We start from the raw sequence: 13,695 nt of genomic DNA, 5'->3' as shown, positions 1-13,695 counted from the left end.
TCAGAATTAAAAATATCGGCAAATTATGTTGTTTCAATAACTTATGTTTTTTAATTCTTAAATATGAACATGTGTATGTGGTAAAGATGATGCGGCCTTAAATATGTTAAAACGTACAGGGTCCGGCAAAAAAACCTCCCGTATTTTTAGACGTTTATATTTAAAGCTATTTATTGATAAAATGGAACTCCGGGTATAGATAGAAAGAGGTCTACGTGCCGGTTTTAATAACCATAATGGCGTGGCACGGTGAGCATATTTTTCGAAGAAAATGGCAAAAAGTTACAGTTAATGCGGATCGCTACTGTCACGTTATTGAGACCTTCCTCCAACCAAACTTAAATCAGTTTACTAGGAACCACAAATAAGTCTGGTTTCAACAAGATGGAGCCACAGCACACACTTCACGGGGTTCACTTTCAAAATATGGGAGATCTTTTTGGCGGACCCTGTACTATCATCGAAACCAATCTTGACGTTAAAGTGGGTATTCTCGAATTACAGAACTTAATGAATTTCTTTGATAAAACATATTCCTATATCTACGAAATAAACTATGATGTTCTGTAGCCCTTGAGATTTTCGAATAATAAACTGGCAAAAAAAGAAACGATTGAATAGTTAAAAATCCCTTACATCAAATACATACATAGATAGTTTAGTTATGAAATCACACCAAATCCTTACCAGTAAACTTTAAAAAATGAAATAAAGCGAGTTTGAAGAACAAGAAATTGGGAAAAAGTAGAGTAAGCTGTCTCGAGATTTTTCACTATTCCGAGCGGGAGACTAGAAATGCTTTCCAAAATTAAATTTGATCTAAAATGTACATTTTGCTCAGTGTGAAGATAATAATGTTTCTTTAATCAATAAACAAACATTTTAAACAAGTTGAGGAAGCTAAACAAAAACAAGAACAATTTATAATATCTACACTTATATAAAATAACATAAAACAAAAATATTGTAACTCATAAAAAACGAAACAATAACAATTACATTTTGGAAAGTAATTTGTCACTTTTGTCTGACTTTTTCTTAAATTTAAATTAATTTCAATGGCTTTTTCTTGCAATCATTTCATAACTTTAATATCAGAAAAGCCTGTATTAGTATGTCTCTCCCACTCAATTATCTTATCAAAGCATTTATTGAAGAAACTGAACATGTTGGTCGCTAAATTACCAACTGCACATCTTCTTCGTTTTCGGCTTCTTTAATATCTGACAATCACCTCTTCAGAAATATTTGTGATGTCCTATTGCCTAAGAACGCTAAGGGGAATATCATCTTCGTCATCAAAATTTGCGTTGGATTCAAAAATATTTGTCCAACACTTTGCAATGATCGCACCATATAAGTTATCCCAAGCCGATCGTAAATTGAACACCCTATCCTTGATCGTGATTTCTTTTATCGATTCGCAAATATTTTCTAAAGCAACATAAGAAAATTTAAAGGGCGAAAATTGACAACAATAAGCCTTTTCTATAGTAAAAAGTTTTGACAGTCGGATTTCGTTTTCGTCCCTCGGTTAAAATTAGTGGAGTAACATTTGGGGGCATATAGATGACTGTTATGCAGCCTTCTGATGTTTGAAGAAAATTTTCCGGAGGGTGACAAGGAACGTTATCGAAAACAAGTAGGGCTTTAGGTGACAAATCATTATTTCTTAGAAAGTTTTGAACTTCTTGAAGAAATAAATTATGAAACCAGTCTTTAAAGATAGCTCCTGTCATCTAAGCTGATTTGTAGTGTCGGTAGTATACAGAAAAGCACACATTTCTAAAAGGGCTAGGTTTGTCTTTTCCAATCACAAGAGGTTTTACTTTATGGCGACAAGAAGCATTGGTGCAAGTCATGAAAGTAATCCCTGGAGCAGTCTTCTCAGCTGACGAAACGTATTTTTTTCCTGATAGAAGCTTCCAATATAAACCTGACTAATCGGTATTATATATTTGATCTGGCTTGAGATCCATACTCTTAATTTTTCTTGAAAAGGGCAAACCAGTTCTATTTGAGAAGATAGCTTTTCTCTTTGGATATTTTCAGATATTGAACTCCATACATTTTTTTAATTTTTTGTAGCAAACCATCGCTTGCAACAAAACCTAATTTGTTACAATTTATTTTGTCCAGTATGGAAATAGCTTTTTGTTTCAATTTTCGCAGATTTTTTCTGCCTTCCTTTGCTGGAAGTTCGGATATCCTTAAAGATTTTCTTTTTCCAGGGCCACAATAAGTCTGAGTCACCGTAGCTGTTATATTGTCCCTCTTGTATATATGGAACTTACGATGGATCGGGCTATTCCATATTGTTAGGCCAAAAACTTTGCCGAAGTACCTGTTACAAATGTGAATTGCCACTTATCATTTATTTTTAAAGTTAAGAAATTCATAATATCTGCTGACAGCTCTTTTAATACTTCAATTTTTCAAGCAATGTTAAATGGTTTCGGACCATTCTAACTTAACAATGCATTAAAATTATCCAAATATGTGTTTACACTGAGAAAATCCAAATAAAAATGAGAATATTACACACATTTGTTCGAATTGGTTTTCATATTTACAATGTTGTACAAAAGTAAAAACACAGAAGGAACTTGTGTTTAACTGAGTCAAGTGGCTACTTTCTTTTGTGATTCAGTGTGAGATATATTTGAATGAACGGTAACGGTGCTGTAGGTGCTTTAGACGCATTGCAGCTGTAATATTCTTGTTCAAACCTGAGAAACAATATGTGTTCACTATATCGAGACTGTTATTGTTCACTATTTAGAGTAGTGCATGTAAAATTTTGGGTGCTCACTATACTGGATAGTTCACTCTTCCGAGATTCACTATATTGAGCGTCTACTGTATGTATACTAACCATTTTGATGAAATAAAATAAAAAAATGCATTTTGTGCTGTATACTGTTGTTCGCACTTAATTTTATTCATATTTATGTTTTTAAAAAACTTTTACATTCGAGGCATTCTTTTTTTTAAAATTGAAACAAATTTAATTTAAAAATGGAAAATAAGTTTTCGAAAAGAGGCGCCAACAAACGTTTTCAGAATAAAATTTATATAAACCATTTCTAATGAAGTAACATACTAATGTGGTGTTTTGTGAATAAATACTTTAATCATCCAAAAAATCATTAGATATCTCAGAGAATTGCTTCACATAGGCCTCATGGATTTTTCTTACGAACTCCGAATCGTTTTTGATTAAATAACAAATTGTCTTGACAAGTTGGGCCTGTGTTAACGGTTTAACAGGGTTACAAGTTAGACTTGGCTCTTGAAGAGTTTTATCGAGTTTTATAGACTTTTCAAACATGGTCGGAGGCATTAAAGCTGGCTTAGGGGCGCTCGGTTGTTCTACAGGAGGACATATTATGTCCCTCGGAAGTTCAGAATCCTTGTTGAGTGAGGCCGGTTTCATGATATTTTGTATGTTAAGGAACTTTGCAAGGGGGGACATTTCCAAATCACATTTAGGCTGTTCTGGTTTCTTTATCGAGTTCATTTTGATCATTGCTTCAGGTTCCATTTTTGGAAGTTGATGCAACGATTCACTGAGTGGCGCTTTAACTTGTTGCTTCTCTAACTGTTCAACGGACAGGGTATTTGACAATAGACGCCTGAATAGTGGTAGTTCAGACGATGGAGTCGGCTTGGCAGCAGCAAAGAAATTCATCACGTTACGGGACCCCAAATTAGCTTGATTATTACCTCCGCTGTTTAAGCCGCTCTGAAAATCTTGCTGTGCTCTGCTAAGCATATTGAATATGTTTACACTTTGATTTGCAGCACTTCCAGTTGTTTTCTGTTTTACAACACAGTCCTGAATCAAGCTGCAAACGAGGTCACCAATACGATCGCATTCGGAGCTGTTATAGAACCAAAAGCCTCGAATTCTGGATCTTTCATTACGATACAAAAGGAATGGTGCCTGTGACTGAATTTCCAGTTGCCCGGTTATTGGTTCTACGAATGATGTTGTATTGAGGCGATTGTTAATAAAAATACTATTGAATGGTTCGGCATTTCGGCTATAAATGAAGAAAGCTCCTTCAACATCCGTCTTTTCCCATTCGTTCTCATCCGAGTTGAATGTGTAGAATGCCACATGTGCTGTCGAGTCTACTATGTCTTTTGCGTAAGGATCGACCCTTTTGATGGCTGCTAGGTTCATACGATTTTTACTTTGATCAGCCATTGTATTGTAATTTAAATTGATTTAAACTTAATTTTATGTTTTGATAAAAATTTAAAGTATGTAAAACATATTCGGATTTTGGTTTACTATTTATTTGACTTTTATGACACTTACTTCTGAGGTTGCGTTCAGCCGTTGAATGGTCATGGAAGTATTCAGTCGGTAAAAAAATCGAAATAATGATATCGATGACAGCTTCGATACATGTAAGTTATAGTTATAGTATATTTAAATTTACTTTTAGCACTTTTTAAAATAAGTACAGTTTAAACGTTTAATATTTTATTTAAAATTCAAATCTATTGGTTTTTGATTTCATTATTTTTTGACTTAAAAATAAGATAAGACCAGTTTTAGGCTATCATTGACAGTTCATTTGTAGCTGTAATTGAAAATGTCTGCCGAATTTTTTTATGGTAGAAATCCACCAGAACATTTTTTTCTGCCATGTATTTGTCTTTGAAATAAATTAAAATTTATACACAAAGCAAGTGAAAATATGAAATTTCATTTCGTATTTTTCATATAAAAAGTCATTAAAAATGCATAAAACTTTTATTGGCTGGACCCTACTAAATTACGTTAATTGGAATCATGTATACCTTTTAAGAGTGCTTTAAGTATATGCTACAAATATGCATCACTTATTTGAATTAAACTGAAAGATTCAAAAAGAAGTTTCATTTTTTAAAAGAATGGAAAATAAATTACTTACATATTGAAAGGCTTGGTAGCAATTGTTGAGACACTATGGGTGTCGACGATTTCTACGTCGATCGAAATTTGGCCTTCCAAGCTTAATAAGTATTTGTTTGTTTGTGTGAACAGAAACTTTAAAAAACTTTATTCAAATATATTATTATTAAATTATTAACAGAAAATATAGTTTTTTACTTACTCTTGGTCTGCCGTGAATACTGCTTGGGGTTTCTATAAAAAATGCCAATGGCTCAAATGAAATAATGCCTTCGTTTTGGCGGTGTTTTTATTATTTCAAGTTTTCTGGAATAATGAACACATTCAATGCTAATTAAAAACGAGCAGCATTCACAGAGACCAAGAGCAAGTTTACACTGTAATTTACACGGGCGTTGGTAACATTCTCCCCCCCGTATGGCGATCGGAGTGAGTGAATACTATTCAGCTACACCAGCGCCTTTGTCTTCTCTGCGTACGTCTAAAACTGCGATCTTTGCTGCCTGACGGTGGTACTCTCCACTTGCTGTACGTACGATGGCACTCCTTACTTGTCCATCTTTTGCTAATACTGCTTTCACTACTACTCCCTTTGGCCAGCAAAGTCGGGGACTAGGGTCGATAATAATCACGACGTCTCCTTCCTCGATTGGTTTGGTTTTGTCGAACCAGTTGGTTCGTCGAGTCAACGTAGGTAAAACTTCGGCGACCCATCTTTTCCAGAACTTGTCAGCAAGTAACTGGGAATGCCGCCAAGATGATCTGACATATCTATCTGTTTCTTCGAACACGCCTGGGGGCTTATTTCCAGATGTGGAGCCAAGCAAGAAGTGATTTGGAGTGTGGGCTTCTTGTTCCGCTGTGTCTAATGATAAATAGGTAAGTGGTCGACTGTTCACTATACTTTCAACTTCGACAAGCAAGTTGTTTAGCTTTTCATCAGTCATTTTTGTGTCAGGGGATATTATCTGGTACAATGTAGTTTTGATAGAACGAACCATACGTTCCCAAGCACCTCCCATGTGGGGACTTCCTGGTGGTATAAACTCCCATGTTGTGTGTGGGGTGGTGAACTCTGTTTGAATGCCACTGAAATTGATTTGATCATAAGCCTCCCGCAGCTCCTTTTCGGCCGCTTTTAAATTGGTTCCATTGTCGCTGAAAAATTGTATAGGGTAGCCCCTGCGGGCGATGAAATTTCGAATGACGATGACACATGAATTCATTGTTAGGCTATGGCCCACCTCAACATGTATTGCCCGACATGTAAGGCATGTGAACACAACACCATATCTTTTTTCTGTTCGCCTCCCAACCGTGACCAAGAATGGACCAAAGAAATCTACACCAACATACGAAAATGGCCGAGTATATGGAGAGAGTCGCGCTGTGGGTAGGGATCCCATCTCTGGAGGGCTTGGCCTGGCTCTTTGCACCTTGCACGTTTGACACTGACTTCTAATGGTTCTGAAAAGTGTTCGCAAACCTGGTATGTGGTACGTTTGAAATATTTCGTTGATGACGGTTTCATGATTAGCATGTTTGAACTTTCGGTGATACCAGTCGACTATCAGTGCAGTAATGTAGTGGGCCTTAGGCATAATGATCGGATTTTTACTTGTATTACTTACTAAAGTCATTTTTTCTAAGCGGCCTCGCATTCGGATTGTCTTATCTTCATCTATAAATGGGGACATGGAACGAAGGGAGCTTGACTTCGGCAAAATGAAATGAGGGTTATCTGATAAAAGGCGATATTCTAAGCTAAAGGTTTGTGACTGGGCAAGGTGGTAGAGGATTAGTTGTCCCCACAGTAATTCGCTTTTGGTGAGGTAAGGCACTTCATCGAGATTAGCATTGAGTCGAGTTTGTTTGATTGATGTTCCAGTTAATCTCTTTCCAGAAACGAGATTTATGAATCTATTCACGTAGGCCATACAGGAGAAAAGTCGTTCCCATTTAGAAAAGCGACGGTAGTTGACAATTGGATCTTTTTCAAAAATGTGCACAGCTAGTTGTTGTTTTATTTCATTGTTTTGTCTTAATTCTGCATCGCTATCTTTAGCTGGAGGTAATTGATTTGATGGCCAGAGGTCTGGTGACTGATTTAAGAATGTTGGTCCGGTAAACCAGGGACTACTTGGATTAAAATCAGGTTGCTGACTCCATTTTGTGGCCAAGTCTGGTATATTTTGCTTAGATGGAACATATTTCCAGCTTGAAACATCTGTTGACTCCTGAATCTCGCCCACACGAAACATGACAAATTGCTTGTAGGCTTTGGGATCTCCTAGTAGCCATAGTAGTACCGTTTTGGAATCCGACCAATAATGCGTCGATTCGATTTTAAGTTCATGGGCTTTCGCTACACTATTCCCAAGGCGAGATCCCAATACGGTTCCCAAAAGTTCCATTCGGGGTATTGATATAGGTCGCAGAGGGGCCACTTTAGTCTTGGAGCAGACAAGTACTACCTCTGTGCTATTTTCCGTGGCTATTCTGAAGTATGCAACCGCCGCATAAGCCGTCTCGCTTGTGTCTACGAAAACGTGTAGTTGCACCTTGCTTGAATCACTGCTTGTTAGATTAAAGTAGCATCTGGGAAATTCAACCATTTCAATCCTTTGAAGTTGCGAGAGCCATCTGTTCCAAGCGTTTGAAAACTCTTGAGGGATAGTGTCGTCCCATCCGATTCCACTTCGCCAGATGTCCTGTAGCAACGTTTTCATGTAGACGGTGAAAAAATTCAAGATGCCATGTGGATCAAAAATGGACATTAGTAGCCTTAAAAGCTGTCTTTTGGTTGGCAATTTTGATCCACGCAGAACTTCCTCGCTTGCCTTGGTAAACTTCAAGTTGAATGTAAAAGTGTCGTTGTTTGTCTGCCACCACATTCCGAGTACTTTCTCCACCTCCATGACTTGCTCTACCGTTTATCCAGCTTGACAAAAGTTATATGCCGTTCCAGCTTCTCCCAATGCGTCAACGACTTCCGTTGAATTCGATATCCAGTTCCGAATGTGAAAGTTGGCGTGCTTATGAATTTCTCGGACTTCCTTGGCGAGATCGATGGCTTCCTTGATGGAGTTGACACTGTCAAGCATATCGTCGACATAGTGTCTCTCGATGATTGACTTTGCTATTCCAACGCATTTAAATTCTTAACACTCTGTGCGATTGACGGTGAGCAACTTGCTCCGAAACTCATAACCTTTAAAATGTATGTATCTGGTTGACGATTGTTTTCTCCATTTCGCCAAAGAAAACGCTGAGATTGCTGATCATTTTCATCGACTGCTATTCTGTGAAACATTTCACATATGTCACCACAAATTCCTACCTTGCCAACTCTGAAGTTGAATAGGACGTCTGTCAAGGAAGTCATAAGATCTGGACCCTTTTCAATGCACCTATTTAAGGACACGCCCTTGCATTCTGCTGCGGCGTCCCATACCACCCTAATCTTTTTTGGTTTGTTCGGGTTTCTGACTGCAAATATCGGTAAATGCCATTTACGAGGGTAGTCGGTAATCAACTCATCTCTGTGAAGTTTTCGTATATAATTCTTAGTTTCCATATTTTGGATGTAAATATTCATTTGTTGCTTCAAATCAGGATCCTTCTCAAGTCTTTTCTCGAAACAACATAGTCTGCGGTAGGCCATGGCTTCATTATTTGGTAGCGTTATGTTTTCGGACTTCCAAAGTAGTTTTGATATGAATCGGTCGCCTTCACGTTTGATACAGTTTTGAAGCATGTTGTTCGTGTCTAGATTCATAATATCTCGTGACACCAGTTCAAGGCCCTCGTTTTCGATCTTCATATTATCTGTCATAAGCTTTTGTAATGCTACGTCATCATCACATTCACAGATATGCAGGTGCATGTTACCATAGTCTTTAGCGGTCGAAAGTGCATTTGGACTGCCACCGAGTTCACCATATATTGTCCACCCTAGGCGAGTTTTTGTAGCGGCTGGTTCATGTATTTTCCCTTCTCGGTGGTTCAAGGGCATTGCCAAGCTTCTATTGTTGAGACCGATTAAAACTTTTGGAACTACGTTTTGATAAGATTCGACTGGAAGCCCCTTCAAATGTTTGTACTCCTCCGTGAGTTCCAACATTTTGAGAGTTTGAGACGGTAGATCAAGCTTATCAACGGATCGCACATTCCGTAGTGAATAACGATTTTTGTTTTTCCCCTTTGGCGCTGCAAGTCAAGGTGGTGTGAATTCGTCTCGATGCGTACCGTTCCGTCTGTCCACCTGAGACATAAGTCCGATGTTATACCCTGACTGCCGATTTGTGACAAAATATCTCTTTCGATAAGAGTTGGGCCTGAACCGTCGTCTAAAAATGCGTACACATCTACGGAGGTGTTCTTTCCAAAAATTGTTATGGGTACGATTCGATACAAGACTTTCGATGTCTGCATGTTATGGATGGCCACTACACCTGCATAATCAGTACATCCCTTAGTAACTGCTGTATTTAATTTATGCAACAGTGGATGATGCTTTGCGTCACATCCATCAACCTGGCACTCCCTTCGGTTCCGACATAATTTAGCATCATGATGTCTTAAACAAGAGTGGCAGAGTTTGTTGGTGTTGACAACACTCCATTTCTCATTGTAATTCAGCATACTAAATTGTTCGCAGTTAATAATACCATGTGGCCCATCGCATGCATAACACCTAAAAGTCGATAAAGAGTTACCTTGACTTGGCGTAGAACTGGTTTCGTGGAAGTTAAGACGGTGTACCTTCCGCCTTTCTGAATCTAAACTACTTGTTATGGGAGTAGACATTACCCTACTTGCTGCTTCAGCAAATTTAAAGAGCCAGTCGCTTAGAGTTTTTAAATTAACTTCATTAATATTTTCGGAATGCATAGCCCAGTCAATACGCTTTTGAACTGGAAGTTTATCTATAATATCTTGCAACAGCAGCGGATTATTTAAATATGAAACTAACCCCGACGCTTCCATAGTTGCAACAATGCCTTTAACCTCAAGAGAAAAGTTAATTAAAGAATCAAGCCTATTTGGATTTACTGGTGCTGTAGAACGTATTTTTGCTAAGAGATTGTTTATTATGTGCTCCGGTCGACCGAAAGCCATACGTAAAGTTGACATAATCTCTGGAACTAATGCAGGTAAGGTGAGACTATGACTCACATACTCAAATGCTTTCCCCTTTAATGAACGCTGTAGTCGAAGTAGATTTTCATCATTACTCAGACCACAAATCCGAGTAGATGTCTGAAAGCTGCTAAAAAAGAGTGGCCATTCCTCTGGCGTGCCACTGAAGATTGGAAGCTCTCTTGAGACAACCTGACGAACGTAAAGGTTCTCATGACTCGGTGCGTATAACGAACCAGTAGAAGCTTCAGCATTAATATGATTTTGTCCACCCTGCTTACCACTGAGTGTCTCCTTCACCTCAACAACCTCACCCAGTCCCTTACCTAAGCCACCATCATTTGCCACCCCCTCATTCAATTCTGTGCCTTCGCAATCATCCTGCATGGCAAGCAATTAAAATTTCTTTTTGAGATAAATTAATTCTGCCTTTCTCTCTTCCTCTAACCGCATCAGTTCCAAAGCGATTACTCGACGCGAATTAGATGGCCCACCACTACTATATTCATTATCTTTTATAGTACATACCTTTTTGTCTGGCACTATTTGCTGGCGTATCGTTTGATTTGCTTCCTCAGCGTCATCAATTTCTTCAGGCTCAGCCCGTTTCGCAACGCAGCCCTCACATAACCAATCCCTGGTACTGATGTCAGCACCCACCTTGGCACAACCGAAATGGTACCAGACGTTGCACACGTCGCACTGGACCATCTCCTTAGTGTCTTTGTTTGTGCATAGCCCACAGCTGCTTCCCTCATGACCTTCATGAGGCTTTTTGTTCGATCCTTTCGGCATAATATTCGCCACGAATAATTACGGGCTTCCAAATTAAGGTTTTGCCAAAACCTTGGCGTCCACTTCTAGCACAAAAAATGCAAGATTTTTTAAAGAGTGTCGACGATTTCTACGTCGATCGAAATTTGGCCTTCCAAGCTTAATAAGTATTTGTTTGTTTGTGTGAACAGAAACTTTAAAAAACTTTATTCAAATATATTATTATTAAATTATTAACAGAAAATATAGTTTTTTACTTACTCTTGGTCTGCCGTGAATACTGCTTGGGGTTTCTATAAAAAATGCCAATGGCTCAAATGAAATAATGCCTTCGTTTTGGCGGTGTTTTTCTTATTTCAAGTTTTCTGGAATAATGAACACATTCAATGCTAATTAAAAACGAGCAGCATTCACAGAGACCAAGAGCAAGTTTACACTGTAATTTACACGGGCGTTGGTAACAACGCTTATGTCAATAATATCTGAAATGTTTGGATACATTGACAACCAACTTTTAGAGTTTGACTAAACCATTTAAATCATCCAGGTTGATGCTGACATCCGTATATTGGTTCTATCAGCGATTTGAATATATAAAAAGAAACCATTTCCCAAACTTAACAGTTTTGTCTTGGACATTGTCACTATAATAGAAGTCCCTCTACCTATATTACTAAAATATTTTTGATTTAATCTTTTCCTCGAATGTTGATATTGAAGGGACAGACTTGAAAGTCTCAGCATGAAGAACATCTATTTTTTCCGAGTGTCCTTTTGATGCCCTCATATTTGGTTTTCAGGTTTTTACACCTCCTAATTGATCGCAACTTTTGCTGTTGAATTTGGCTTTAAGCTTTTCACAACAATTTACTTTTTCGTGCCGTGTTACAGAGTAACCTTTAATTGTTCTCATATATATTTTTTCTTCCCTTCACAAGACTTACTAGACGATCAGTTTCATCCTTAGAAAAATTTAAACTTTGTTCCCTTTTGTTTTTTATTTTACAATATTTTGTTATATTCGTATTTGAAATTACAACACATTAGCAGACGCAACGAAAAATTTCACAGTTCTTTTTCTAAGATTCCGTTTGTCAAAATGTCTTCTACTGAAATATTCGAATAACCAAGAAATAATTCACTAAAATATACATTTATGTGCAGATTAGATCTAAACGCATAACTAATTAATGGGGATTAAACTTGTAAGTGATTTATGTGTTGGGTAATTACTCAGATTTTTACTTTTATTAAATATTATATTTGAGCTTATTGCAAAAAGTAAATTTTGTATTATGAATAAAAAGTTAAAAATACTCTGTTTCACAAAAGCTTGCCTCTTCAAGCAAAGAAGCATTACGATTCAATTTTTGTACCACCTCTGTTAGTTTTTGCAAAAAGTTTTAAATACAACTAATGTCATAACAAACATGACATTTGTGAATATATGACTCTTGAAATTTGTTAAACTATACTAATAGCCTTTTCACACCTAACCCAAAACCAGGTAAATTTTTTTTAAAAACCCGAAAATTGTTCAAACCGAAAGATTAACACGTTTTCATTTGACATTTAAATTTGTTTAACACCGGCTGTTAAATTCTGTATTGATGAAAAACTGTCTGTGTAAAAAGTTTTGTTCTTCTTAAATTATTTGTTAGAATGAAATGAATTCTAACCAATTCAAATTGATTTTAACGTAACACTAGCTCGTCTAGAAAAAGAGTGTCAACTGAAGTTCTGTGGACGGGTGGAATGGACTCACGACATGAACCAACAAGAACTACAAACTCGCTTGGCTGCAGCTATCCTAATAGTTCACTTCAACTGGTCAAAACAATTCACTAAGGAGAAGCTTACTGCGTAGAAAATATATCAAAGAATCAACAACAAACAGAAGTGTCACAATAAAAATTCATTTTATTTAAAACATTTTCTTCTTCTTTCACAATAAATTTAATCCAAAATACTGAGCTTATGACTATTGCTTCTGTTGGCCAAATATTATTATAATTTTGTGGCCGTCCGAGCAACTTATAGGCGGGGTTGAGAGGATTCTGAACAATTTCGTGAAGGTCCTTATGGCCGGAGATTCGTACCGAAATCACATTCATCCAAAGCGATCACTGAAGCTGTTATGATTGGCTGCAAATTCTCCATAAATATCTCTTTGGCTTCTTCCTTTGAGGACTCGCCTGGTGTGTACAATGCACTGAGGACCTTCTTCAGGTTGGCAGTCTGTTCATCAAGTTGCGATAGCCGACTGTTGTGTTTTTATTCACTGGAACAACGATTCCCACATTGTGGAATGTTTTGGCTCAAATTTACCTAGCCTCCTGCGACTTAGCCTCTACCAAAAATTTATTTTCATACTTATTCTCCTCCACAAATAAAGTTATCGCCTTTCTCATATCATATCATATCTCCCAAATCCTTGTGATTGAACGGAGTAACCGGAAAGTCTTTCTCCAGGTAGTAAGCGAAAGCGTCGAACATATTTGTGGTGACTAGTAGACGATTGTATAAATAATATTACTTACCACGACCAAATTTATTTCAAAATGAAATATTTGTTTTGACAGCAGCCATCAGCTGTTTTGTTTAAATTGATTTGAGCGCTGAATGTTTCGAAAGGTTTGTTTGTTTAGATCAACTTTGAATTCCAACTAGTTTTCGAGAGGTTTTATATAAAACTTGTGGCTTACCAAAAATGTATTCAGAGAAGATAAATTGTAGCTATTTTTATTTCCTTGCTATGTGACTCTTGCATATGAAATGTTTGACTGTTAACATTCGAATTGTTTTTTTCCTGAACACCGTTTAATTTAATAAATATGATTTAAAATCATGAAAATGAATATAAAAATAAA

General features: G+C 37.1%; 3 protein-coding genes across 3 annotated transcripts; all 3 read right to left on the bottom strand.

The window, feature by feature from the left end:
• Positions 1 to 2,901: 2,901 nt before the first annotated feature.
• Positions 2,902 to 4,321, bottom strand: LOC129949566 (mRNA-decapping enzyme 1A). The gene has a single exon (XM_056061109.1). The coding sequence runs from the start codon at positions 4,211 to 4,213 to the stop codon at positions 3,131 to 3,133; it is 1,083 nt and encodes a 360-aa protein (XP_055917084.1). The 5' UTR covers positions 4,214 to 4,321; the 3' UTR covers positions 2,902 to 3,130.
• A 1,028-nt stretch (positions 4,322 to 5,349) lies between these two features.
• On the bottom strand, positions 5,350 to 7,524 carry LOC129950519 (uncharacterized). The gene has a single exon (XM_056062452.1). It carries the CDS (start codon positions 7,522 to 7,524, stop codon positions 5,350 to 5,352), a length of 2,175 nt encoding a protein of 724 aa, XP_055918427.1.
• A 531-nt stretch (positions 7,525 to 8,055) lies between these two features.
• Positions 8,056 to 11,282, bottom strand: LOC129951887 (uncharacterized). Its single transcript, XM_056064246.1, has 2 exons — positions 11,087 to 11,282; positions 8,056 to 11,029 (listed from the first exon to the last, which is right to left on the bottom strand). Exon 2 carries the CDS (start codon positions 10,436 to 10,438, stop codon positions 8,999 to 9,001), a length of 1,440 nt encoding a protein of 479 aa, XP_055920221.1. The 5' UTR covers positions 10,439 to 11,029; positions 11,087 to 11,282; the 3' UTR covers positions 8,056 to 8,998.
• Between the last annotated feature and the right edge of the window lie 2,413 nt (positions 11,283 to 13,695).

Source organism: Eupeodes corollae, chromosome 3 (assembly GCF_945859685.1).
Source record: "Eupeodes corollae chromosome 3, idEupCoro1.1, whole genome shotgun sequence".
In the NCBI taxonomy this organism is placed as follows: Eukaryota; Metazoa; Arthropoda; class Insecta; order Diptera; family Syrphidae; genus Eupeodes; species Eupeodes corollae.
This window is presented reverse-complemented; position numbering and strand designations above follow the sequence as displayed.